Source organism: Dromaius novaehollandiae, chromosome 34, assembly GCF_036370855.1.
Source record: "Dromaius novaehollandiae isolate bDroNov1 chromosome 34, bDroNov1.hap1, whole genome shotgun sequence".
Lineage (NCBI taxonomy): Eukaryota > Metazoa > Chordata > Aves > Casuariiformes > Dromaiidae > Dromaius > Dromaius novaehollandiae.
Window position 1 is genome coordinate 1,224,570 of NC_088133.1, and position 27,086 is coordinate 1,251,655.

At 70.3% G+C, this 27,086-nt stretch overlaps 2 protein-coding genes and 1 long non-coding RNA gene across 7 annotated transcripts; 1 reads left to right on the forward strand and 2 right to left on the reverse strand.

Annotated features, from left to right (window-relative positions):
- Positions 1-2,027: 2,027 nt before the first annotated feature.
- FOSB (FosB proto-oncogene, AP-1 transcription factor subunit) lies at positions 2,028-11,292 on the reverse strand. 3 transcript variants are annotated; one of them, XM_064503007.1, is made up of 5 exons: positions 10,973-11,292; positions 7,978-8,277; positions 7,768-7,875; positions 4,233-4,391; positions 2,028-4,060 (listed from the first exon to the last, which is right to left on the reverse strand). In XM_064503007.1, exons 1-5 carry the CDS (start codon positions 11,096-11,098, stop codon positions 3,995-3,997), a joined length of 759 nt encoding a protein of 252 aa, XP_064359077.1. In that variant the 5' UTR covers positions 11,099-11,292; the 3' UTR covers positions 2,028-3,994. The 3 variants fall into 3 exon arrangements, with proteins under 3 accessions (XP_064359077.1, XP_064359075.1, XP_064359076.1); XM_064503005.1 differs by having other exon boundaries at positions 2,028-4,391; XM_064503006.1 differs by lacking the exon at positions 10,973-11,292 and adding an exon at positions 9,526-9,910 and having other exon boundaries at positions 2,028-4,391.
- Positions 10,912-12,042, forward strand: LOC135325218 (uncharacterized). Its single transcript, XR_010386369.1, has 2 exons — positions 10,912-11,092; positions 11,286-12,042. It is a non-coding gene; the product is annotated as an uncharacterized LOC135325218 (long non-coding RNA).
- Positions 12,043-16,426: 4,384 nt separating this feature from the next.
- RTN2 (reticulon 2) lies at positions 16,427-26,467 on the reverse strand. Of its 3 annotated transcripts, none has more exons than XM_064502940.1 (10): positions 26,285-26,462; positions 24,783-24,827; positions 24,312-24,689; positions 23,614-23,799; positions 21,508-21,715; positions 19,624-19,762; positions 18,469-18,538; positions 17,532-17,578; positions 17,363-17,421; positions 16,427-16,588 (listed from the first exon to the last, which is right to left on the reverse strand). In XM_064502940.1, exons 1-10 carry the CDS (start codon positions 26,313-26,315, stop codon positions 16,546-16,548), a joined length of 1,206 nt encoding a protein of 401 aa, XP_064359010.1. In that variant the 5' UTR covers positions 26,316-26,462; the 3' UTR covers positions 16,427-16,545. The 3 variants fall into 3 exon arrangements, 2 of the variants coding, with proteins under 2 accessions (XP_064359010.1, XP_064359011.1); XR_010386365.1 differs by having other exon boundaries at positions 16,558-16,588; positions 17,363-17,445; positions 26,285-26,467; XM_064502941.1 differs by lacking the exons at positions 17,532-17,578; positions 18,469-18,538 and having other exon boundaries at positions 26,285-26,467.
- Positions 26,468-27,086: the final 619 nt, after the last annotated feature.

Genomic DNA, 27,086 nt, shown 5'->3' on the forward strand with positions numbered 1-27,086 from the left:
GTCTCCCGAGGACTTGGTGTCCCCAGAAGCTCCCAGATCCGGGGGCTCCAGGTACCCGGGGACCTTCAACCCCGGGACTCCATGTCCCCAAGGGCTCCCTTAAGGGACGGGCTCCGTGTCCCCACGGGCTTGGTGTCCCCATGGCTTGGTGTCCCCATGGCTTGGTGTCCCCACGGGCTTGGTGTCCCCATGGCTTGGTATCCCCATGGCTTGGTGTCCCCACGGGCTCCGTGTCCCCATGGCTTGGTGTCCCCATGGCTTGGTGTCCCCATAGGCTCTGTGTCCCTGCAGGCTCCATGTCCCCGCAGGCTCCATGTCCCCACGGGCTTGGTGTCCCTATGGCTTGGTATCCCCATGGCTTGGTGTCCCCACGGGCTCCGTGTCCCCACGGGCTTGGTGTCCCCATGGCTTGGTGTCCCCATGGCTTGGTGTCCCCAGGGACCCATCATCCCCAGGCGCTCCACATGCCCATGAGCTCCATGTCCCCACAAGCTCCGTTGTCCCCACGAGCTCCATCATCCTCGCAGGGCTCCATCTTCCCCATGAGCTCCATCATTCCCATGGGGCTCCACCTTCCCCATGAGCTCCTTTGTCCCCACAAGCTCTGTGTCCCCATGGGCTCCATTGTCCCCACCAGCTCCATCTTCCCCACCAGCTCCATCATTCCCATAGGGCTCCATCATTCCCATGGGGCTCCACTTTCCCCATGAGCTCCTTTGTCCCCACAAGCTCTGTGTCCCCATGAGCTCCATCTTCCCCACCAGCTCCATCTTCCCCACCAGCTCCATCATTCCCATAGGGCTCCATCTTCCCCATGAGCTCCTTTGTCCCCACAAGCTCCATGTCCCCATGAGCTCTGTGTCCCCATGAGCTCCATCATCCTGATGGGGCTCCAACTTCCCCCCAAGCTCCATGTCCCCATGAGCTCTGTGTCCCCATGAGCTCCATTGTCCTCACAGGGCTCCATCTTCCCCAAGAGCTCCATCATTCCCATGGGGCTCCACTTTCCCCATGAGCTCCTTTGTCCCCACAAGCTCTGTGTCCCCATGGGCTCCATCTTCCCCACGAGCTCCGTGTCCCCATGGGCTCTATCATCCTGATGGGGCTCCAACTTCCCCCCAAGCTCCATGTCCCCATGAGCTCTGTGTCCCCATGAGCTCCATCACCCTTGCAGGGCTCCATCTTCCCCAAGAGCTCCATCATTCCCATGGGGCTCCACCTTCCCCATGAGCTCCTTTGTCCCCACAAGCTCTGTGTCCCCATGGGCTCCACCATCCCCAAGAGCTCCATTGTCCCCACGAGCTCCGTGTCCCCATGAGCTCCATCATCCCGATGGGGCTCCAACTTCCCCCCAAGCTCCATGTCCCCATGAGCTCTGTGTCCCCATGAGCTCCATTGTCCTCACAGGGCTCCATCTTCCCCAAGAGCTCCATCATTCCCATGGGGCTCCGCCTTCCCCATGAGCTCCTTTGTCCCCACAAGCTCCATGTCCCCATGAGCTCTGTGTCCCCATGGGCTCCATCATCCCAAGAGCTCCATCTTCCCCACAAGCTCCATGTCCCCATGAGCTCTGTGTCCCCATGAGCTCCATTGTCCTCACAGGGCTCCATCTTCCCCACGAGCTCCATCATTCCCATGGGGCTCCATCTTTCCCATGAGCTCCTTTGTCCCCACAAGCTCTGTGTCCCCATGGGCTCCATGTCCCCATGGGCTCCATCATCCCAAGAGCTCCATCTTCCCCACAAGCTCCGTGTCCCCATGAGCTCCGTGTCCCCATGGGCTCTATCATCCCGATGGGGCTCCAACTTCCCCCCAAGCTCCATGTCCCCATGGGGACCCTCATCCCCAGGAGCTCCATGTTCCCCCGGGGCTCGATGGCCTGAGCGCCCCACGGCACAAAGCCCCCCAGCCAGGAGACCGTCCCCAACCCAGAGCTCGGTGACACAGAGCCACCCGGGACCTTCCCCTGGCAGAGGGGACCCAGTGCCCCCCTCGCAGGCGCACCGGAGGCAAAGACGAGCCGCGGAGCCGATCCAAAGCGGGTTTTATTGGCCACGTTGCGGGTGGGGCGAGCGCGGACGCGGGGCGGGGGGGGGGGGCCGGGCCCCCCTAACAGAGTCACAAATACAGCACAGGCAATAATAATAATAATAATAATAAAAAATTAAACATCTCCCGGTGGCGGGCGGCCCCGCGGAGCCGGCCGCACGCACGCAACAAAAATATATATATAATATATATAGAAAGAGAAAACAGAGTCAACGCTGGCGAAGCTTGGTCACGCGAGAGGGACGGCGCAGGGCGGGGGGGCCGCAGGCACCAGGGGGTCCTGGGGGACAGGGCGGGGACCCCCTCGGGCGACGGACACAGGGACACCCCAGGGCGCTGGAGATGCCATGCAGCCTCCCGCAAGGCGGGGGAGACACCTCGGGGGTGACGGGAACACGGCCTCGACCCCCCGCCCCGGGGGGACAGCAATGGGGCACAGGCAACTCCGGGGTGGCGGAGATGCTGGTGGGACCCCCCCCCGGGGCGATGGGGGTGTCCCAAGCACAGGAGATGCCACATGGACCCTCTGGGGATGATGGAGAGGTTGCATGGACCCTCTCGGGATGATGGAGAGGCCACACGGACCCTCTGGGGATGATGGAGAGGCCACATGGACACCTCCGGGTGACAGAGGCACCGAATGGACTCCCAGAGCGATGGAGACCCCCCCCCAGAAGGGTGACAGATGTCACACGGACCCTCTGGGGATGATGGAGAGGTTGCACGGACACCTCCGGCCAACAGGAACGCCAAAAGGACTCCCCGGGTGACGGAGGAGACCCCTTCATCTGCCAGAGACCCCCTCGAGGAGGGCAACAGCAATAGCGCACGGACCCTCTTGGGAAGGTGGAGAGGCTACGCGGACCCCCACAGCGCTGGAGAGGCCCCGCAAGGCGCTGGAGACCCCGCCGGGAGGGTGACGGAGATACTACGTGGACCCCCGGGGTGGTGGAGAGGCCACAGGGACCCCCACGGTGAGGGAGAGGTCCTGCAAGGCGCTGGAGACCCCCCCGGGAGGGTGACGGAGATACTGCTCCGACCCTCCTGGACTGCTAGAGAGGCCCCAGGGACCCTCTTGGGATAAGGGAGACGCAGCAGGGGCACCTCGGGGGTGCTGGAGATGCTGCGTGGACCCCCAGGGTGGTGGAAGGACCCTCCGAGGTGCTGGAGGGCGACAGATACTGCACAGACCCTCTGGGGATGACGGAGAGGCTGCACGGGCCCTCGTGGGGTGATGGAGATGCGGCATGGACCCCTCTGGGACAGGGGAGATGCTGCCCAGACCCTCATGGGAGGATGAGGAGGCCGCATGGACCCCTCTAGGAGGAGGAAGATGCTGCCCAGACCCTCATGGGATGATGAGGAGGCTGCATGGACCCCTCTAGGACAGGGGAGATGCTGCCCAGACCCTCATGGGATGATGAGGAGGCCGCATGGACCCCTCTAGGACAGGGGAGATGCTGCCCAGACCCTCATGGGATGATGAGGAGGCCGCATGGACCCACTGGGACAAGGAAGATGCTGCCCAGACTCTCATGGGATGATGATGAGGCCGCATGGACCCCTCTAGGAGGAGGAAGATGCTGCCCAGACCCTCATGGGATGACAGGGAGGCTGCATGGACCCCTCTAGGAGGAGGAAGATGCTGCACGGACACCTCCAGGAGGACGGCGAGGCCACATAGACCCTCTTGGGACAACGGAGACGCCGCACAATCCCCCCCCCAGAGGTGCCAGATCCCCCCCCAACTCCACCGAGGCGCCAGATCCCCCCCAAACCCCCCTTCCCATCGCACCAAACACACCCCAGCCGGGGTCACAAGAGCCAGGAGAAGAAAACCCCCTCCCCAGGGAAGGCGCCAAGGGCTGGAGCACCCCGGTTTTTGAGGGGGGGGGCAGTTTGGGGGGGGCGGGGGCCGTTCACAACGCGAGTAGCGAGGGAGAATTCAAGGAGTCCGAGGACTGGTCGCTGCTGCTGCTCCGCTGATGCGAGGCTCCGCAGGTCGCTCCCTCTGGGTAGGTGAACACAAACGAAGACGTATAGGAGGGGTTAGGCGGGGCGCCGGGCGCGAAGCAGCAGCTGGGGAAGGGGCCCTCGGCGCCGGGGGCCTGGCTCGGCTGGAAGGGCAGGAAGGCGGCGGGCCCGAACGGCTCCTCTTTGCCCGGCAGCCCCAGGGAGCTCACCTCGGCGGCGGCGGCGCTCAGCTCGCCGACGTCCTCGAAGGGGAGCTTGCAGCCGGGCGCGTGGGCCACCAGCACGAACTCCAGGCGCTCCTTCTCCTTCTGCAGCTCGGCGATCTCCGACTCCAGCTCCGCTTTCTCCTCCTCCAGCTGGTCCGTCTCCTGGCGGAGGGAGGAGGAGGAAGGTGAGGATAAGGGAGGAAGCCGAGCAGCCCCTGCCTCCGGCAGCAGTGGAAGCCCCCTCTGATGTCCCTAGGCACGGATCGCTCCCTCTCTGGTGGCACCAGCTCCCGGGGACATCGGCATCCCCCTCCGACGTCCCCTGGCTCCTGGGGACATTGTTGTCCCCATCCAACATCCCAAAGCACGGATCTGTCCCTCTCTGATGGCACCAGCTCCCAGGGACATCAGCATCCCCCTCCAACATCTCCTAGCTCCTGGGGACATTGTTGTCCCCATCCAACATCCCAAAGCACGGATCGCTCCCTCTCTGGTGGCACCAGCTCCTGAGGACATCGGCATCCCCCTCCAACATCCCCTGGCTCCTGGGGACATCATTGTCCCCATCCAACATCCCAAAGCATGGATCTGTCCCTCTCTGGTGGCACCAGCTCCCAGGGACATCGGCATCCCCCTCCGACATCCCCTGGCTCCTGGGGACATCCTTGTCCCCATCCAACATCCCAAAGCACAGATCTGTCCCTCTCTGATGGCACCAGCTCCCAGGGACATCAGCATCCCCCTCCAACGTCCCCTGGCTCCTGGGGACATCCTTGTCCCCATCCAACATCCCAAAGCACAGATCTGTCCCTCTCTGGTGGCACCAGCTCCCGGGGACATCGGCATCCCCCTCCGACATCCCCTGGCTCCTGGGGACATCGTTGTCCCCATCCAACATCCTCAGGCATGGATCTGTCCCCCTCTAAGGGCACCAGGTCCCGGGGACACCATTGTCCCCATCCGACATCCTCAGGCATGGATCTGTCCCCCCCGATGTCCTCCAGCTCCTGGGGACATCAGCATCCCCCTCTGATGTCCCTCAGCATGGACCTGTCCCCTCCCATGTCCCCTGGCTCCTGGGGTTGGCATCACCTCCATCCAACATCAGCAGGCATGGATCTGTCCCCCTCTGATGTCCCCAACTCCTGGGGACATCATCATCCCCCTCCAGCATCCCCACACCCCTGTCATCTGCACCCAGTGGCACCACTGTCCCCCTCTGACATTGTCCCCGTCATGGTGAGGGGCATCATCTCCCCCCAACATCCCTGAGCTCGGATCTGTCCCCTCCGATGTCCCCAGGTCATGGGCACATCCTTGCCCCCCTGCAATGTCCCTGGACATCTGTATTCCTCCAGTGTCCCCACATCATGGGGACATCCTCATCCTCCTGCAATGGCCCTGGGCATCGCTGGTCCCCTCCAGTGTCACCAGATCACAGGGACATCAGTGTCCCCCTCTGATGCCCCTGGGGATGGTGTTGTCCCCTCCAGTGTCCCCAGCTCCTGCAGACATCATTGCCCCCCTCTGATGTCCCTGGGCCCTCCAGTGGCCCTGGCTCCTGGGGACCCATCATCTACTCGGATGTCCCCAGGTCCTAGGGACACTGTGGTCCCCCTCCAAGGTCCCCAAGCCCTGGGGACACAGCCATCCTCTCTAGTGTCCCCAGGATCTGCTCCTATAGGGAGCGATCTGTCCCCCTCCAATGTCCCCAGGCCCTGGGACACCACTGTCCCCTCCAGTGTCCCCAGGATCTGCACCCATAGGGGAGATCCATCCCCTTCCAACATCCCTAAGTCCTGGGGACATTGCCATCCTCTCCAGTGTCCCCATGTCCCTGGGACCTGCCTCCATGGGAATGATCTGCTTCCAACACCAAGTCCTGGGGACACTCCTGTCCCCCAACATCCCCAGGCCCTGGGGACACCACCATCCCCTCCAACATCCCCAGGGTCTTCAGCCATAGGGAGCTATCTGTCCCCCTCCAACATCCCCAAGGAGGGGACAAGAGTGTCCCCAGGATCTGCAGCCATAGGAGCCATCTCTACACCTCCGCAATCCCCAAGTCCTGGGGATGTCATCATCCTTCCCAGTGTCCCCATGTCCCTGGGATCTGCACCCACGGGGTCCCTGTCCAGCATCCCCAGGATCTGCACTCGTAGGAGTCATCTGTCCCCCTCCAGAGTCCAGGGGACACCATTGTCCCCTCCAACACTGCCAGAGTCTGAGCCATAGGAGCAACCTGTCCCCCTCCAGTGTCCCTAGGTCCTGGGGACACTATATTCCCCTTCAATGTCCCCAGGCTCTGCAGCCATAGGGAGCAATCTGCACAGCTCCAGCATCCCCAAGTCCTGGGGACACCACTGTCCCCTCCAATATCCCTGGAATCTGCATCCATAGGGTCCCTGTCCAGTGTCCCCAGGAGCTGCATCCAGAGGAGTCACCTGTCCCCCTCCAACATCCCCTGGCCATGGGGACTCCATTTCCCCCTCCAACATCTCCAAGGACCAGCGACACCGTTGTCCCCTCCGACATCTCCAAGGACCTGCACCCATAGGAGCCATCTGACCCCTCCAACATCCCTTAGACCTGCACCCATGGGAGCAACCTGCTCCCGAGTCCTGGGGACATCATCATCCCCTCCAACATCTCCAAACTCTGGAGACACCATCATCCCCTCCAACATGTCCAGGACCTGCACCCATAGGAGCCATCTGACCCCTTCAACGTCCCTTAGACCTGGAGGCACCATCATCCCCTCCAGCATCCCCTAGACCTGCACCCATGGGAGCAACCTGCTCCCGAGTCCTGGGGGCATCTTCGTCCCCTCCAACATCCCCTAGACCTGCACCCATGGGAGCAACCTGCTCCCGAGTCCTGGGGACACCATCGTCCCCTCCAACATCTCCAAGCTCTGGGGGCATCTTCGTCCCCTCCAACATGTCCAGGACCTGCACCCATAGGAGCCATCTGACCCCTTCAACGTCCCTTAGACCTGGAGGCACCATCATCCCCTCCAGCATCCCCTAGACCTGCACCCATAGGAGCAACCTGCTCCCGAGTCCTGGGGGCATCTTCGTCCCCTCCAACATCTCCAGGACCTGCACCCATAGGGGCCATCTGACCCCTCCAACACCCCCAGGCCATGGGGACACCATCATCTCCTCCAACGTCCCTTAGACCTGGGGACACCATCATCCCCTAGACCGGCACCCATGGGAGCAACCTGCTCCCGAGTCCTGGGGACACCATTGTCCCCTCCAACATCTCCAGGATCTGCACCCATGGGAGCCATCTGACCCCTTCAACGTCCCTTAGACCTAAGGACACCATCATCCCCTCCAGCATCCCCTAGACCTGCACCCATGGGAGCAACCTGCTCCCAAGTCTTGGGGACACCATCGTCCCCTCCAACATCTCCAGGATCTGCACCACAGGAGCCACCCATCCCCAAGTCCTGGGGACACCACCGCCCCCTCCAACGTCCCCAAGCCCCCCCAGGGCCACCACCGTCCCCGCCGACGTCCCCAGCACTCACCGCCTGCAGCCGGTCCGTGAGCTCCCGGCGCCGGTTGCGGCACTTGGCAGCGGCCAGCTTGTTCCTCTCCCGGCGCACCCGCCGCTTCTCCTCCTCCTCCGGCGTCAGCTGCGAGGGCAACAGCACCGTCAGCCAGGGCGGCACCCCGCAAAAACCCCCGCCCCCAAAATCCCACCGTTTCCCCCCAAAAGCCGCGCCGACGCCACTCACCGTCTCCTCGCGGCTGCGGCGGGGCCGGGCGCGCGCAGGGCGGGCGGCCGCCGGCGAGGGGCCCGTGCCGAAGGCGCCCATGCCCGGCGTCGAGTAGCTGGGTCCCGGCAGGTCGTAGGGGTCGACGGGGGCGGTGGGGGGGGGCGGCTGCTGGTGGGCCATGGCCCCCCCCGGCGGCTGCGACTGGGCCACCGAGGAGATGAGGGTGGGCTGCACCAGCCACTGCAGGTCCTGGCTCGTGGTGATGGCCGTCACCGTGGGCACGAAGGAGCCGGGCATATCCCCCAGGCCGCTGCACTCCTGCGGGGACGGCGCACGGTCAGGGCACGGCCGGGGGCACCCGCGGGTGACGCCGCGCTGGCGTCCCACCGCCGAGGCCCGGGACCTCGCTCGCACCCTTGCACGAGGTCCCTGGCACCCCAGCACCCGTGCATGAGACACGAGACCTCGCTCGCACCCTTGCACGAAGTCCCTGGCACCCTGGGACCAGTGCACAAGACCTCGCTTGCACCCCTGGATGAGGTCCCCGTCACCCATGCACGAGACCTTGCTTGCACCCATGCACGAAGTCCCTGGCACCCCATCACCCGTGCATGAGACATGAGACCTCGCTCGCACCCTTGCACGAGGTCCCTGGCACCCCAGCACCCGTGCATGAGACATGAGGCCTCGCTCGCACCCTTGCACGAGGTCCCTGGCACCCCAGCACCCATGCATGAGACATGAGACCTCGCTTGCACCCTTGCACGAGGTCCCTGGCACCCCAGCACCCGTGCATGAGACATGAGACCTCGCTTGCACCCTTGCACGAGGTCCCTGGCACCCCAGCACCCGTGCATGAGACCTCGCTTGCACCCTTGCACGAGGTCCCTGGCACCCCAGCATGAGACCTCGCTCGCACCCTTGCATGAGGTCCCTGGCACCCCAGCACCCGTGCATGAGACCTCGCTTGCACCCTTGCATGAGGTCCCTGGGACCAGTGCACAAGACCTTGATGCACCCATGCATGAGACCTCGCTTGCACCCTTGCACGAGGTCCCTGGCACCCTGGAACCAGTGCGCAAGACCTTGCTTGCACCCCTGGATGAGGTCCCCATCACCCATGCACGAGACCTTGCTTGCACCCATGCACGAGGTCCCAGGTCCCCATCACCCATGCATGAGACATGAGACCTTGCTTGCACCCTTCGAGGTCCCTGGCACCCATGCATGAGACCTTGCTTGCACCCTTTGAGGTCCCTGGCACCCCAGCACCCGTGCATGAGACCTTGCTTGCGCCCCGGATGAGGTCCCTGTCACCCATGCATGGGACGGCGCTTGCACCCGTGCACAAGGTCCCTGGCACCATGGCACGAGGTCCCCGTGCCCCAGCACCGCTGCTGGACGCCTCGCTTGCACCCACGTGCAATGTCCCTGTCACCCCAGCACTGAGAAGCAACGTGTCACCTGCACCTGTGCATGAGGTCCCTGTGGCACCCATGCTGGAGACCTCGCTGGCACCCGTGCACAACGTCCCCGTCACCCTGGCACCCAAGAGCAACACCTCACCTGCACCCATGCACTGACGTGCGAGACCTCACTTGCGCCCACGCACGAGGTCCCCGCGCCCCGGTGACAAGGCACGAGGTCCCTGCATCCTGCTGCCGACGTGCAACACCTGGCCTGCACCCGTGCACAGAGTCCCTGCGCCCCAGCACCTATGGGTGCCACCTGGCCTGCACCCGTGCACGAGGTCCCTGCGTCCCCGCACCGACGTGACACCCTTGTCCCCTGGCACCGACATGCAAGAGCTCACTGGCACCCATGCACAAGGTCCTGTCACCCAGCACCCATGCACGAGGTCCCTGTCACCCCAGCACCCATGGGTGCCCCCTGGCCTGCACCCATGCACGAGGTCCCTGTCACCCCGGCACCCATGGGTGCCCCCTGGCCTGCACCCATGCACAAGGCCCTCATGTGCGAGGCCTCCCCCACCCACGTGCACCCCCCCCCCAGCACCCAAGGGTGCACAGGAGCAGCTCTGGGTGCTGGGGTGCCCCCCCATAGTGAGGGGACCTTGCACCCCCCCAGGTTGCACTACGGGCCCTGCAAGGGTGGGGGGCACCCAAAGGGCGCTGGGGGGGGCAGTGAGACCCCCAAATTGCACCGGGGGGGGCCCTAGGTGCCCCCACCCATGGGTGGGCCAGGCTGGGGGGGACCCCACACATTGCACATGGGCCCTGGGGGGCTGCACCGGGCCGGGGGGGGGGTCCGGGGCCCCTTCCCCCAGCTGCACCGGGGAGGGGGGGGGGAATTACACGGCCCCCCCCCGGTGCTAACGGAACCGGCCATGCACCAAGTGCCCCCCCCACCCGGTTGCACTGGGGAGCCCCAAGTCCGGTTGCACCGGGAACCGGTGGGGGGGGGGTGCATTTCCCCCCCCCCCCCCCCCGGTACTAACGGAACCGACCGTGCACCGGGACCCAGAGCTCCGGTTGCACCGGGAATGGAGGGGGGGGTTGCATTTCCCCCCCCCCCGGTGGTAACGGGTGCACCGGGTGCCCCCCGGGGCCTACACCCTGCTGGAGCCCTCTGGGGGGGGGGGGGGGTCCCGGTGCCCCCCCCATTCCCCCCCCCCCCCCCGCTCCGGTGCGCGGCGGGCAGCGCGCGCCGCTCCCCCCTCCACCCCCTCCCCCGCGGAGAGGGGGGCGTGGCCCTGCCGCGGCGGCCGCAGCCAATCAGCGCGCGGCGGGGGCGTGCCCCGCGGCCAGCCAATGAGCGCGCGGGGTCCCGCCGCCCCTTAGCAACGGGGGCGGCCGCCGCGTTCCAAAATAGCGCGCGCGCCGCACGCCGCGCGCAGGAGGAGGGGGGGGGGGGGGGAGCGCGCGCCGTACGTGCGCCGCGTCATCACGGAGGGTTCCAGCGCGTCACGCGTTTACGCACGACCCCGCCCCCTCGGCGTCCGCGCGCGCCGCCGCCGCCCCCTCGCGCCGCCCCGGCGCTGCGCTGCGCTCACCTGCGCGGCCGCCGCCGCCGTGGGGCTCCCGAAGGAGTCCACCGAGGACAGGTACTGCGACTCGGCCGACGGCGACGAGCTGCAGCGCGACGCGGAGTCGTAGTCGCCGGGGAAGCCCTGGTACATGGCCCCGGGGAACCGGGGGCGGCGGCGCCACGCCAAGGCTGCACCGGGAGCGCGGTGGGGGGGGGGGGGGGCGCGCGCACCGGGGCCGTCAGGCCAGCGGCATCGCTGCGGCCCGCCCCGCTGCCGAGCTCCGCGGGGAGAAGCTGCCGCTGCGCCGGTCTAAGCTGCCGGTTCGGCCCGTTTCAAGCTGCCGGTTCGCTGCTGCGAGGCGCCGCCGTTCAAACTCCCGGCGCGTGGAAGTCGCGCTCCGCCGCTACGAGGCTCCGGTTCAAACTCCCGGTTCCGCCAGTGCAAAGCCCCCGTTGGAAAGTCCCGGTGCGCCCGTCCCAGGCGCCGGTACAAAGTCCCGCGTCCGCCGGTGCAAAGCTCCCGCTCGCGGCTCCGCGCCCGCCGGTGCAAAGCTCCGCTTGGAAAGTCCCGGTGCAAGTCGCCGCTCCGCGTCCGCCGGTGCAAAGCTCCCGTTGGAAAGTCCCGGCGCGCCGGTGCAAGCGCCCGGTGCGCCTCCCCCCTCCGCCGGTTGCGGAGCCCCGCGTCCGCCGCTGCCGGGCTCCGGCGCCCCCGCCCCGAGGCTCCGGTCGCCAAGTGCCGGCGTGGCGCTCGCTCGCGGGCCGCGCTGGAGCTCCGGTGTCCGGTATCCGCCGCCGCCGAAGCGCCTCCGCACGCGCTTTTATGAATGAACCGCTTCTCCACCGCGCGCCCGATTTATACGGCGGCGCCCCGCCCCCCGCTGACGTCACGCGGCGGCGCGGCCCCGCCGCCCCGGGCCCCCGAGCCGCCTCGGGCCCCGCCGCCGCCGCCGCCCGCTGCCCGCCGCGCTCTGCGGCCCCGCCGCCCGCCGCCGCCGTTAAAAGGTGCCTCGGCGGCGGCGGGAGAGGAGGGGATCCCTCGCCCCGCCCCGCCGGAGTTCCTGTGACGCAATTAGCCATATATGGGCTTGTCTCGGCTGTGTTTGTTTGGTATCCTAGCAATGACGTCAGAGGGAATCCCTTCCTCGCTGCGCCGCCGCCGCCGCCGCCGCCGGAGCCGCGCGTATTAATAGAAACCGGCACAACGGTTCTAGAAACGGCCCGAGCTCTCGGGACGGCGCCCGCGGGGCCCCCCCGGCGCCGGGGCCCCCCCCCGTAACGGCCCCCCCACATCGGCGCACTCCGGTAATTCGGAAACCCCCGGTAACCTCCGCCCTCCCCACCGGGGACCCCCTCTGGCAACTCCCCCCCCCATACCGGGACCCCCCCACGCGTAACGCCCCCCCCCCCCATCGGGAGTCCCCCTCCCGTTACCGGCACCGGGCAGCAGCGCACCGGGGATCCCGGGACCGGGCCGGGGGGCACCGAGCTCCCCCCAGCGCGGCGTTACCGGCACCGGGCAGCAGCGCACCGGGGGGGTCCCGGGACCGGGCCGGGGGGCACCGGGGACCCCCCAGCGTGGCGTTACCGTGACCGGGCAGCAGCGCACCGGGGGGATCCCGGGACCGGGGGCACCGGGGACCCCAGTGCAGTGTTACCGGCACCGAGCAGGTCCCGGGACGGGGCAGTGGGACGCCGCGGGGGTCCCGGGCCGGGAGCGGCGGGAGACAGAGCCCCGGGGGGGCCCGGTCCCCCCCCCGCCGGTCCCTTTGCAGGTGTCTGCAGCACCGGGAAGGGTCCCGGCACCGGGGAGAGGGGCGGGCGAGCAGGTCCCGCAGCGGCCGGCACCGGAGGGTCCCGAGCCCCCAGCGGGGTCCCGGGGGGGCCCGAGCGCCGGTGCTGGGGGATGCTGGGACCCTGCTGGCACCGGTGGTGCAGGGCGACACGGGGACACGGGGACACGGGACCTGGCACGGGGACACGGGGGTGCTGAGCTGACACGGGGACACATTGGGGTGCTGGACCTTGCACAGGGGTGCACGGGGACACGTGGGGACACAGGACCCGGCATGGGGACACATGGGGACACAGGACCTGGCATGGGGACACGGGGGTGCGGGGCTGACACGGGGACACACTGGGGTGCCGGGTCTTGCATAGGGACATGTGGGGTGCCAAACTGCCGTGGGGACACAGGGGGTGTAGAGCTGGCACGGGGACACCTGGGGGTGCAGGACCTGGCACAGGGACATGCTGGGGAGCAGGGCATTGCACGGGGACACGTGGGGACCAGGACTTTGCACGAGGACACAGCGGGGTGCACAGCTGGCACGGGGACACCTGGGGGTGCAGGACCTGGCACAGGGACACGTCGGGGTGCAGGGCAGCACGGGGACACACAGGGGTGGCAGGACCTTGCATAGGAGCATGTTGGGGTGCACAGCTGGCACGGGGACATGTCAGGGTGCAGGCCATGGCTCGGGGACACGTGGGGACCAGCACCTAGCATGTGGACACGGAGGAGCAGGACTTTGTGCAGGGACACACGAGGGTGCAGGACATTGCTTGGGGACACGTTGGGGGGGGGACTTGCACGGGGACCAACATGGGGACACGGGGGGGGGGTGGGCGAGCCGCAAGTGACCCCAGAGCCGGGAGCAGCCGCGGCCCCGTGGTGCCACCAGGCCGGGCTGGAGCCGCCCCCCCCCCCCGCCCCGGCACTGCTCGGGGCTGTGCCGTGCCCATCACCGTGGCACCAGGCTGGCTGTTCTGGGGCATTCCCGGGCTGCCGGCTGCACCGAGCCCATCACCGTGGCACAGGGCACACACCCGGCGTTGCCAGCTGCGCTGTGCCCATCACCGTGGCCTTGGGTCAGCTCCGTTTTGAGAGATTCCCAGGCTGCCGGCTGTGCCGTGCCCATCACCGTGGCACAGGGCAGATGCTCAGCGTCACCAGCCATGCCGTGCCCATCACCATGGCCTCGGGCCAGCTCTGTTTCTAGACATTCCCAGGCTGCCGGCTGTGCCGTGCCCATCACCGTGGCACAGGGCAGATGCCCGGCATCACCAGCCACAGCTGTGCCCATCACCGTGGCATCAGGCCGGCTCTGTTTTGGGGGATTCCCGGGCTGCCGGCTGCACCGAGCCCATCACCGTGGCGCAGGGCACACACCCGGCGTTGCCAGCTGCGCTGTGCCCATCACCGTGGCCTCAGGTCAGCTCCGTTTTGAGAGATTCCCAGGCTGCTCGGGGCTGCGCTGTGCTGTGCCCATCACCGTGGCACAGGGCAGACGCCCGGCGTCACCAGCCATGCCGTGCCCATCACCGTGGCACGGGGCTGGCTCCATCTCAAGGGAGTTCCCAGGCTGCCGGCTGCGCCGTGCCCATCACCGTGACACGGGGCAGATGCTCAGCGTCACCAGCCGTGCCGTGCCCATCACCGTGGCCTCGGGCCAGCTCCGTTTTGAGAGATTCCCAGGCTGCCGGCTGCGCCGCGCCCATCACCGTGGCACAGGGCAGACACCCGGCATTGCCAGCCGCACCCTGCCCATCACCGTGGCCTCGGGCCGGCTCTGTTTTGGGGGGGAACCCGGGGTTATCAGCTGTCCTGTGCCCATCACCGTGGCCTCGGGCAGGTGTCCCATGCCCGGTCCTCCCGGCCCGGTGCACCCCCCGTTCCCAGCTCTCCCGGGCCCGGTGTCCCCCCCCCCCGTTCCCTGTGCTACCGGGACTGGTACCCCCCTGCCCGGTGCCTCCCCATTCCCGGTGCTCCCGGGCCCGGTGCCCCCCGCCCCGTTGCCAGCTCTCCCGGGCCGGTGCCCCCCTGCCTGGTGTCCCCCCATTCCCAGGGCCCCCCCTGCCCGGGGCCCCCCCGTTCCCGACGTTCCCGGGCCCGGTGCCCCCCCCCGTTCCCGGCGTTCCCAGGCTCGGTCCCCCGCCGTTCCCAGCTCTCCCGGGCCCGGTGCCCCCCCCCACACCCCGTTCCCGACGTTCCCAAGCCCGGTGCCCCCCCCCCGTTCCCAGCGTTCCCAGGCCCGGTGCTCCCCCCTTCCCCCCCCGTTCCCAGCGTTCCCAGGCCCGGTGCCCCCCCCCCGTTCCCGGCGTTCCCAGGCCCGGTGCCCCCCCCCGTTCCCAGCGTTCCCAGGCCGCCGCCGCCGCCGCCGCCGCTCGGGCCCCACGTGCTTCCCCCTCCCCCCCCCCCCGCCCGGAGTAAACACGGCGCGTGTCGCCGTGGCGACGGCGTTCCATGCCCCTGACGTCACCACGTCCGGCGTCCCTGTGTTTACGTCGCGCGGCAACCGCCGTGGCCGTGGCAACGGGGGGGCGGGGCCGGGCGGCCGAGGAGGCGGGGCCGGGCGCCGAGGGGCGGGGCCGGGCGCCGAGGGGCGGGGCCGGGGGCGGGGCCAAGGCGGCGGCGGCGGCGGCGGCGTTCGCCGGGCCGGGCCGGGCGGGGGGGGGCAGGGCCAGCGTGGGCGGGTCCCCCCCCGTGTCCCCTGTCCCCTCATGTCTGTGTGCTGTGTCCCCGTGTCCCCTGGTGTCCCCATGTCCCCCCTTGTGCCCACGAGCCTCGTGTCCTCCATGTCCCCTGGTGCCCCCCCATGTCCCACGTCCCCTCCTGTCCCATGTCCCCCCTGCACCCATGATCCGTCCCCTGGTGCCCCCATGTCCCCTCCTGTCCCATGTCCCCCATCCCCATGTCCCCTCCTGTCCCATGTCCCCCCTGCACCCATGATCCATCCTCTGGTGCCCCCCATGTCCCCTCCTGTCCCATGTCCCCCATCCCCATGTCCCCTCCTGTCCCATGTCCCCCCCACACCCATGATCGTGTCCTCCATGTCCCCTGGTGCCCCCCATGTCCCCTCCTGTCCCATGTCCCCCATCCCCATGTCCCCTGGTGTCCCCATGTCCCCCCCATGCCCATGATCCTTGTGTCCTCCATGTCCCCTGGTGCCCCCCTTGTCCCCATGTCCCATATCCCCATGTCCCCTCCTGTCCCTTGTCCCCCCCACACCCATGATCGTGTCCTCCATGTCCCCTGGTGTCCCCATGTCCCCCCCGTGCCCATGATCCTCATGTCCTCCATGTCCCCTGGTGACCCCCATGTCCTGTCATGTCCCATGTCCTCGTGTCCCCCATGTCCAGCCACATCCCCCCTTATGCCTAGGATCCTTGTGTCCCCCATGTCCAGCCATGTCCCCCCTTGTGCCCAGGATCTTTGTGTCCCCATGTCCCCCATCCTCATGTCTCCTGGTGTCCCCATGTCCCTCCTTGTGCCCATGATCCTCGTGTCCTCCATATCCCCTGGTGCCCCCCCATGTCCTGCCATGTCCCATGTCCTCATGTCCCCCCTTGTGCCCAGGATCCTTCTGTCCCCATGTCCCCCGTCCCCATGTCCCCCCCATCCCATGTCCCCCTTGTGCCTGTGCTTGTGTCCCCCCGTGTCCCCATGTCCCCCCGTGTCCCCCAGGCACGGAGCCCCAGGTGTCACAAGAGTTTTTATTAAAGTGTAAATGCCCCGCGCGGGGGGGCCCCCGGGGCGAGGGTGGGGGGCACCCGCCGGCCCCCCACCCCAGCAGGGGCACCCCGGGGCGCGGGGGGGGGTCACTGCGGCTTCGCTTTGGCACTTGGGAGCTTGGCTTGAATCCTGGGGGGGGAGAGGGGACACATGGGGGGCTGAGGGGACACATGGGGGGCCGAGGGGACACATGGGGGGGGAGAGGGGATGCATGGGGGGACGGGCACCCCCAAGGCCCCCCCAGGGTGGCTGGGTGCCCCCCCCACACCCCGATGGCTCCTGGGTGCCTGCAGGCAGGGTGAGGGGTGCCCTGGGGTTTGAGGTGCCCCATAGGGGAGCTCAGGGTGCCCCATGCAGGGCCAGGGTGCCCCAAGGTTTGGGGTGCCCCATAGGGGAGCTCAGGGTGCCCCATGCAGGGCCAGGGTGCCCCAAGATTTGGGGTGCCCCATAGAGGAGGTCAGGGTGCCTCGGGGTGTGGGGTGCCCCATAGGGGAGATGAGGGTGCCCCACAGGGGAGCTCAGGGCGCCCCAAGGTTTGGGGTGCCTCATAGGGGAAGTCGGGGTGCCCCAGGCTGTGGGGTGCCCCAGGCTGTGGGGTGCCCCATAGGGGAGATCAGGGTGCCCCAGGGTGTGGGGTGCCCCATAGAGCAGGTCAGGGTGCCCCATAGGGGAGATCACGGTGTCCCAAGGTTTGGGGTGCCCCAGGGTTTGGGGTGCCCCATAGGGGAGCTCAGGGTGCCCCATGGAGGGCCAGGGTGCCCCATAGGGGAAAACGGGGTGCCCCATAGAGCAGGTCAGGGTGCCCCAGGCTGTGGGGTGCCCCATAGGGGAGGTTTGGGGGCGCTGGGGGCCGTTTTGGGGGCAAAAGGGGCCGTTTTGGGGGCGCCGGGGGGCAGCTCGCACCTGGCTCGGAGGTGACTCAGGTGGTTCCTCACCAGCCCCACGTACTGGTCGATCTGTGCCTAGGGGGGGACGCGGGGGGACAACTGGGGGACGGGGGCAGGTGCCCCGGTGTCCCCCACCCCTGCCAGCGCCCCCGTGTCCCCCCGCGTCCCCCCGTGTCCCCCCGTACCTGGTGGTGCCGGTAGAGCACGGGGAAGGTGAACGCACAGATCACGCCTGGGCAGAGAGCAGGGCTCAGGCTGGTGGCCCCGGGCCACCCCTGTCCCCACGGTGTCCCCACGCTGTCCCCTGGCCCCTCACCCCTGTCCCCACGCCGTCCCCAGGCCCTGCGCCCCCAGCCCCATATCCCTGTCCTTGTCCCTGAGCCCTGTCCCCAAACCCCATCCCTGTCCCCAAGCCCTTCCCATACATTGTGCTCTTCTCCCTGTCCCCAAGACCTGTCCCCCATCCCCGTGCTCTGTCCCCGTGTCCCAACCGTGCCTTATCCCCACGTCCCCATCCCCATGTCCCCACGTCCCGAGCTCCCCATCCCCATGTCCCCCACGTCCCCATGTCCCTGTGTCCCCATCCCCACGTCCCCCATATCCCTGTACCCATTTCCATGTCCCTATGTCCCCATGTCCCCATCCCCATGTCCCCACATCCCCATCCCCATGTCCCCATGCCCGTGTCCCCACGCCCTTGCATCCCTATGTCCTGTCCCCATGCCCCAATCCCCGTGTCCCCACGTCCCCGTGTCTCCATCCCTGTGTCCCCATCCCCATGTCCCTGCATCCCCACGTCCCTGCACCCATCCCCATGTCCCTGCATCCCCATGTCCCCATCCCCAGAGCCACCCCATGTCCCCACGTCCCTGTACCCATCCCCACGTCCCCACAGCCATCCCATGTCCCTGCGTCCCCACAGCCCTGTGTCCCCACAGCCATCCCCATGTCCCCATGTCCCCGTACCCACTCCCGTGTCCCCATGCCCCCACATCCCAATGTCCGTGCATCCCCACGTCCCCGTGTCCCTGTACCCACGCCCATGTCCCCGCACCCCCATCCCCGTGTCCCCGCATCCCCGTGTCCCCACGTCCCCGTCCCTGTCCCCCCGCGTCCCCGTACCGATGCCGAGCAGCGTCAGCCCGTTGAAGACGGCGCCCACGTAGGTGAGCAGGTAGAACAGGAAGGCGAACTGCGGCCAGAGCCCGTCACTGCCCCACGGCGCCCGCCCCACGGCGCCCCACGGCATGCGCCGCCCCACGGCACCCACCACCCGCCGCCCCACGGCACCCACCGCCCCACGGCGCCCACGTAGGGGAGCAGGTAGAACAGGAAGGCGAACTGCGGCCAGAGCTCGTCACTGCCCCACGGCGCCCTACGGCATGCGCCGCCCCACGGCGCCCACCCACGCCCTGCCCCACGGCACCCACCTGCACGCCACCCCATGGCACCCACCGCCCCACGGCACCCACCCGCATGCTGCCCCACGGCACCCACCACCCCACGGCATGCACCCGCACGCTGCCCCACAGCACCCACCACCCCATGGCGCCCGCACGCCGCCCCATGGCACCCACCGCCCCATGGCATGCACCCACATGCTGCCCCATGGCACCCGCAGCACCCATCACCCCACGGCGCCCACCCACACACTGTCCCACAGTGCCTACCGCCCCACAGCACCCACCCACACGGCGCCCCATGGCACCCTCTGCCCCACAGCACTCACCTGCATGCCGCCCCGTAGCGCCCACCACCCCACGGCACCCGCTACCCCACAGCATGCACCCACATGCTGCCCCATGGCACCCACAGCACCCGCCACCCCAAGGCACCCCCCGCCCCATGGCACGCACCCACATGCTGCCCCACAGCACCTGCTGCCCCACGGCACCCCCTGCCCCACGGCACGCACCCACATGCTGCCCCACAGCACCTGCTGCCCCACGGCACCCCCTGCCCCACGGCACGCACCCACATGCTGCCCCACAGCACCTGCTGCCCCACGGCACCCACCGCCCCATGGTACCCACAGCACCCACTGCCCCACAGCACCCACCACCCTGCTGCCCCACAGCCCCACAGCCCCCACTGCCCCATGGCACCCACCACCCAAATCCCTGGTGCCCCAGTGCCCCGGTGCCCCCCATAACCCAGTGCCCCCCATAGCCCTGGTGCCCCCAATGCCCCCCATGACCCCAGTGTCCCCCAATGCTCCCCAGTGCCCCGGTGTCCCCCGGTGCCCCCCAGAGCCCCCCCCCCCCGGCGGGGTCGCACCTTGAGGGACTCGGGGAGGCTGTGGACGAGGAAGAGGCGGGCGAGGGTGCGGGCGGCGGCGGCGAGGTGACGGCCCAGGCGCCGGGCGCAGCGCTGCTGCTGCTCGGGGCTCAGCCCCACGGCCACGGCCGGCTGCGCCCTGCGTCACCCCCACCGCCGCTGCCACCGCCGCCACCGCACGGGGCGCGGGGACGGCGACCAGGGGCACCCCGGGGACGGGGACGGGGACCCAGGGGCGAGGGGACGGCACGGGCACCCGGGGACGGGGACCGGGGACCCAGGGGCGTGGGGACGGGGACCGGGACACCCAGAGCAGGGGGACGGGGCCTGGGGACGGCACAGGCACCGGGGGACAGGGACCAGGGGCACCCAGGGCATGGGGACGGGGACCAGGGGCACCCAGGGCATGGGGACGGGGACCCAGGGGCGAGGGGACGGCACGGGCACCCGGGGACGGCGACCAGGGGCACCCAGGGCATGGGGACGGGGACCAGGGGCACCCAGGGCACGGGGACGGGGACCCAGGGGCGCGGGGACGGCAACCAGGGGCACCCCGGGGACGGGGACCCAGGGGCGAGGGGACGGCACGGGCACCCGGGGACGGGGACCCAGGGGCACCCAGGGCACGGGGATGGGGACCCAGGGGCGAGGGAACGGGGACCCAGGGGCACCCAGGGCACGGGGACGGGGACCCAGGGGCGAGGGGACGGCACGGGCACCCGGGGACGGGGACTGGGACACCCAGAGCAGGGGGACGGGGCCTGGGGACAGCACGGGCACCTGGGGATGGCGACCAGGGCCACCCAGGGCACGGGGATGGGGACAGCACGGGCACCGGCCCATGGAGGTGACACCCAGGGCATGGGGACAGGGACCAGGGGATGGCACGGGCACCCAGGGCACAGGGACGGCACGGACACCAGGGGCATGGGGACGGGGACAGCGTGGGCATGGGGCCATGGGGGTGGCACCCAGGGCATAGGGACAGGGACCAGGGGCATGGGGACAGCAGGGACACCCAGGGCATGGGGACAGGGACAGGTCCAAGGATGGGCGTGGGGACGGCACCGAGACGCGGACAGGCACGGGGACGGCGCTAAGGCAGACGTGGGGACAGGCATGGCACTGAGATTGCGAAAGGGACGGGGATGGCACTGGGACAGGCATGGGGATGGCACTGGGATGGGGACAGGCACGGCAGAGATGTGGAGAGGGACAGGAATGACACTGGGACAAGCACGGGGCTGGCACTGGGATTGGCACAGGGATGGCACTGGGACGGGGAGCGGGATGGGAATGGCACTGGGACAGGCACGGGACAGGCATGGGGACAGTGCTAAGACGGGAACAGGGACAGGCACAGGGACGACACCGGGATGGGGAGTGGGACAGGAATGGCACCGGGACAGACACCGGGATGGCACTGGGACAAGCATGGGGATGGGGACAGCACTGAGACGGGCACGGGGACGGTGCCAGGACGGGCACAGCACCGAGATGGGGACAGGGATGGGCATGGGGACAGGGATGGGATGGACACGCACGTGCAGATGGCACCGGGATGGGGATGACACCAGGACGGGCACGGGGACAGGGATGGCACCAAGACGGGGACAAGGACGGCACCAAGACGGGGACAAGGACGGCACCAAGACGGGGACAAGGACAGGGATGGCACCAAGACGGGGACAGGGACGGCACCAAGACGGGGACAAGGACAGGGATGGCACCAAGACGGGGACAAGGACGGCACCAAGACGGGGACAAGGACAGGGACGGCACCAAGACGGGGACAAGGACGGCACCAAGACGGGGACAAGGACAGGGATGGCACCAAGACGGGGACAGGGACGGCCCCCCCGCGCCCCCCGCGCCCCGGCTCACCGGCAGGGCTGCTCCTCGGGGCCGGGGCGCAGGGCGCGGAGGGCGGCGCGGCGCAGCCGCAGCGGCAGGGTGACGGCCAGCACGGCCAGCGCCCCGTAGGCGCCCACGCTGACGGCGCTGAAGCGGGCCAGGCAGCCCAGCGCGGCCAGGGCCCCCGCCAGCACCAGCGCCGACCGCCCCGGCGCCCGCCAGTACAGCAGCTCCCACACTGCGGGGGGGGCACAGGATGGCACCGCGCCCCCCAGGGCCTCCCAGTGCCTCCCAGTGCCCCCCAGTGCCTCCCAGTGCCCCCCAGTACAGCAGCTCCCACACTGCGGGGGGGGCACAGGCTGGCACCGCACCCCCCAGGGCCTCCCAGTGCCCCCCAGTGCCTCCCAGTGCCCCCCAGGGCCCCCCAGTGCCTCCCAGTGCCCCCCAGTGCCCGCCAGTGCAGCAGCTCCCACACTGCGGGGGGGGGACAGGCTGGCACCAAGCCCCCCAGGGCCTCCCAGTGCCTCCCAGTGCCCCCCAGTACAGCAGCTCCCACACTGCGGGGGGGGCACAGGCTGGCACCGCGCCCCCCAGGGCCTCCCAGTGCCCCCCAGTGCCTCCCAGGGCCCCCCAGTACAGCAGCTCCCACACTGCGGGGGGGGGACAGGATGGCACCGCGCCCCCCCAGTGCCGCCCAGTGCCTCCCAGTGCCCCCCAGGGCCTCCCAGGGCCTCCCAGGGCCCGCCAGTACAGCAGCTCCCACACTGCGGGGGGGGGCACAGGCTGGCACCGCGCCCCCCAGTGCCCCCCAGTGCCTCCCAGTGCCCGCCAGTGCCTCCCAGTACAGCAGCTCCCACACTGCGGGGGGGGCACAGGATGGCACCGCACCCCCCAGTGCCGCCCAGTGCCGCCCAGTGCCCGCCAGTACAGCAGCTCCCACACTGCGGGGGGGGGACAGGATGGCACCGCGCCCCCCCCAGTGCCCCCCAGTGCCCCCCAGTGCCTCCCAGTGCCCCCCAGTACAGCAGCTCCCACACTGCGGGGGGGGGGGGACAGGATGGCACCGTGCCCTGGGGCCCCCCGGAGCCCCCCAGTGCTCCCCAGTATTCCCAGTGCCTCCCAGTCTCCCCACAGTTCCTCCGTGTCCCCCCCACATCCCCCAGCGCCACCCAGTGCAGCCCCAGCCTGCCCCCACCCAGTATTCCCAGTGCCTCCCAGTCCCCCCATGGTCCCTCTGTGTCCCCCCCACCCCCTCAGTGCCCCCCCAGTGCCCCCAGTTGCTCTCTTATCTCCCCCAGTATTCCCAGTGCCACCCAGTTCCCCCCCACTCCCTCCAGTGTCTCCCCATGTCCCCCGGTGCCTCCGGGTCCCTTCGATCCCCCCAGTATTCCCAGTGCCTCCCAGTCCCCCCCCAGTCCCTCCAGTGTCTTCCAGTGGCTCCAGTCTCTCCCCCGACCTCTCCCAATATTCCCAGTCACTCCCAGTCCCCCCCAGTGTCCCCCCAGTCCCTCTCACTGCCCCCCAGTCCCTCCTCCCAGTGTCCCCAGCCCTCCCAGTCCCCCCCAGTGTCCCCCCAGTCCCTCTCACTGCCCCCCAGTCCCTCCCCACAGTGTCCCCAGCCCTCCCAGTCCCCCCCAGTGTCCCCCAGTCCCTCTCACTGCCCCCCCAGTCCCTCCCCACAGTGTCCCCAGCCCTCCCAGTGCCCCCCAGTTTCCCCCCCAGTGCCCCCAGTCCCTCTCAGTGCCCTCCCAGTGCTCCCAATCCCCCTGCCCAGCGTCCCCAGTGCCACCACGTCCCCTCCAATGCCCCCCCAGTGTCACCCCAGCCCCTCCCAGTATCCCCAGTCCCTCTCCCCAGTGCCCCCAGCCCTCCCAGTCCCCCCCAGTCCCTCCAGTCTAGGGGGCAGCACCCCGGGGCCCCCCCCTCCCAAGGGCCCCGCACCCACCTTGGCTCCCCATGGTGCCGCAGGGGCTGCTGGGCCGGGGGGGGCTATTTATAGACGCCAATCCCGCCCGGACGCCTGGGCCCACCCCGCCGCCCGGACGCCTGGGCCCCCCCTCCCCCACGGGAGCCCCCCTCCCCCCCCGCGGGGAGCTGCCCCCCCCCGCGGGGAGCCTCCCCCGATTGGCCGCTCACCTATGACCTCGACTCGCAGCGGGCTCGCGGATTGGTCGTCGTCCTCCGGGGGGCGCTCGGCGATTGGCTGGGGGCCCGAGGCGGCGCTGGGCGGGGCGGGCGGGGCCGGGGGCGGCGGGCGCGGGGCGCCCCCTGCGGGCCGGGCGGGGAGCAGCGGCGGCGGCGGCGGCGGCGGCGGGGCCGCGGCTGCGGGGGGGGGGGGGCGGTGAGGGCACCCCCGAACGGGCCCGGGACCCCCCCAACCCCCCCAAATTCCCCCAAATGGGGCCCCAAACCCCCTCTTTCCCACAAAATCCCCCAGAATGGGGCCCCAGGACCTCCCAAAAGCCCCGAAATCCCCCCACATGGGGTCCTGGGACCCCCCATTGCCCCCAAATCCCCCAAAATGTTATCCCAGATCCCCCCCAAAGCCCCGAAATCCCCCCAAATGGGGTCCCAGGACCCTCCCCAGCCCTGAAATCCCCCCAAATAGGGCCCCAGGATCCCCCATTGCCCCCAAATCCCCCCCAAAACGGGCCCTGAGACCCCCAGTTGCCCCCAACCCCCCCAAAACGGTGTCCCAGGACCCCCCAGTTGCCCCAAGCCCCCCCCAATAGGGGCCCTGAGACCCCCAGTTGCCCCCAACCCCCCCAAAACGGTGTCCCAGGACCCCCCCGTTGCCCCAAGCCCCCCCCCGGGCCGGGCCGGCCCCCCCGTACCTGGGCTGGGCGGCTGCTCCCCGGGGGTGGCTCCAGCCTGGGGCCCCCCCGTCGCCGGCGGCCCCTCGGGGGGGTCCGGGGCGGGGGGCGCGGGCAAGGGGGGGGCGCGGGGGTCCGGCCCCCGGGCGGGCCCCCCCCCGCGCTCGCCGCCGCCGGGCCCGGGGCTCAGGCGGGGGGGCCGCCCGCGGCGGGGGGGGTCGCGGCGGGCGCGGGGGGCCGCCTCGCCGGGGGGCCCCCCCCCGCCGAAGGCGATGTAGGAGAAGGTGAGCTCCGGCGGGCCCCCCCGGCCCCCCCCGTCTTCATCCGCCGCCTCCTCCTCCTCCTCGGGGGGCTCCGGCGCCGGCGGCAGCTCGGGGAAGTCCGACTCCTCGTTGCCGCCTGCCGGGGGGGGGGGCAACGGGGGGGGTGAGGGGGGGCCAGGGCACCCCGTTATCCCCCCCCCCCCGAAACGGGGGGCTCGGCCCCACTCACCCTCCGTGGAGTCCGGCGTGGTGGAGGCCGTGGATGGAGACTCTTCTGGGGGGGGCGGGGGGGGTCAGCGGGGTCCTGTCCCCCCCCCCCGTGTGCCACCCGCTCTGTCCCCTGCTGCCGGGACCCCCCCCGGCCCCCGCTGTCCCCCGGGTGCCCCTGCTCGCTGGGGACGCCCGAAAGCTGCCCCCATGGCCGGTGTCCTGCTGGGGTGTCCCCGTGCCCCCCCCCGGTGTCCCCAACCCCACCGCAGGGCCCCCCCGGTACCTCCGCCCCCGTGTCCCTGTCCCAGTGCTCCCAGTGTCCCCATCCCCAGTGTCACCAGCCCCTGTGTCCCCGGTCTCTGTGCTCCCAGTGTCCCCATCCCCAGTGCCACCAGCCCCTGTGTCCCTGTCCCAGTGCTCCCAGTATCCCCATCCCCAGTGCCACCAGCCCTGGTGCCCCCCATTCCCAGTACTCCCAGTACCCCCAGTCCTGGTGTCCCCATCCTGGTGCTCCCATCCCCAGTTCCCCCATTCCCAGTATTCCCAGTGTCCCCAGCCCTGGTGCCACCAGCCCTGGTGCCTCCCCCCCTGCGCCCAGTACTCCCAGTGCCCCCCACCCCAGTGTCCCCATCCCAATACTCTCATTCCCAGTACTCCCAGTGTCCCCATCCCAATACTCTCATTCCCAGTACTCCCAGTGTCCCCATCCCAGTACTCTCATTCCCAGTACTCCCAGTGTCCGGGGCCTCCATCCCGCCCACCCCCCATCCCCGGTGTCCCCAGCCCCTCCCGGCCCCCCATCCCCGGGGCCGCCAGCCCGGCCCCCCCCCAGCCCCGGCTCCACCCGCTGCTGCCGGCCCCGGTGCCCCCAGCCCCCAAATACCCCCGGCCCCGGTGCCCCCCTCCCCGGTGTCCCCTTGCCAGAACCCTCCATCCCCGGCCCCTCCCAGTGCCCCCATCCCGGTGCCTCCATCCCGGTGCCTCCATCCCCGGCCCCTCCCGGTCCCCAGCCCCGGCCCCTCCCGGTCCTCCCATCCCCGGTGCCCCCATCCCGGTCCCCAGCCCCGGCCCCTCCCGGTCCCCACATCCCCGGTATCCCCAGCCCGGCCCCTCCCGGTACCTGCATCACGGTGCCCCAGCCCCGGTCTCCCATCCCCGGCCTCTCCCGGTGCCCCCAGCCCCGGTACCCATCCCCGGCCCCTCCCGGTGCCCCCCTCCCGGTGCATCCACCCCGGTGCATCCATCCCCGGCCCCTCCCGGTCCCCACATTCCCGGTCCCCATCCCCGGCCCCTCCCGGTACCTCATCCCGGCCCCTCCCGGTCCCCATCCCCGGTACCCCGGTACCTCCATCCCCGGCCCCTCCCGGTGCCCCCACCCCGGTACCTCATCCCTGGCCCCTCCCGGTCCCCATCCCCGGTACCCCGGTACCTCCATCCCCGGCCCCTCCCGGTCCCCATCCGCGGCCCCTCCCGGTGCCCGGCCCCGGCCCCCCCCCGCCCGGCGCCCCCGCCGCTCCGTACTGCAGTGGGCGAAGCCCAGGACCTGCCCCATGGCGGCGGCCCCCGCATGGGGCTCCCGCTGCCCCCGGGCCGGCGCCGCCGCGCATCACCGCGGCGCCATGGCGGGGCCCGGCGGCGGCGGCGGCGGCGGCGGACAAAGGGCGGCGGCGGCGGCGGGGCGGGGCCGCGGCGGGGCGGACCCGGCGGCGGCACCGGCACCGGCTCCCGTGGCACCGCCCGCCCCGAGCCCCGGCCGCGGGTGCAGGGTGCTGCCGGGCTCGGGGGGCGCCCGGGGACCCCCGCGGGCTGCAACCGGCCCCGGGACCCCCGAGCCCCGGGGGTGCAACCGGCTCCGGGGATCCCAGCGGAGTGCAACCGGCTCCGGGGGTCTCCAAGCCCCGTGGGGTGCAACCAGCCCGGGGACCCCCGCGGGCTGCAACCGGCCCCGGGACCCCCGAGCCCCGGGGGTGCAACCGGCCCCGGGAGCCCCGTGGGGTGCAGCCGGCTCCGGGAACCCCCAGGCCCCGCCGGGTGCAACCGGCCCCGGGACCCCCGAGCTCCGGGGGTGCAACCGGCTCCGGGGACCCCCGCGGGGTGCAACCGGCTCCAGGATCCCCCGAGCTCCGGGAGTGCAACCGGCTCCGGGACCCTCGAGCCCCGCGGAATGCAGCCGGCTCCGGGGAGTCCCCGAGCCCCGCGGGGTGCAACCGGCCCGGGGACCCCCACGGGTTGCAACCGGCTCTGGAACCCCCGAGCTCCGTGGATGCAACCGGCTCCGGGGCTCCCCAAGCCCCGGGGGGTGCAGCTGACTCCGGGGGATTCC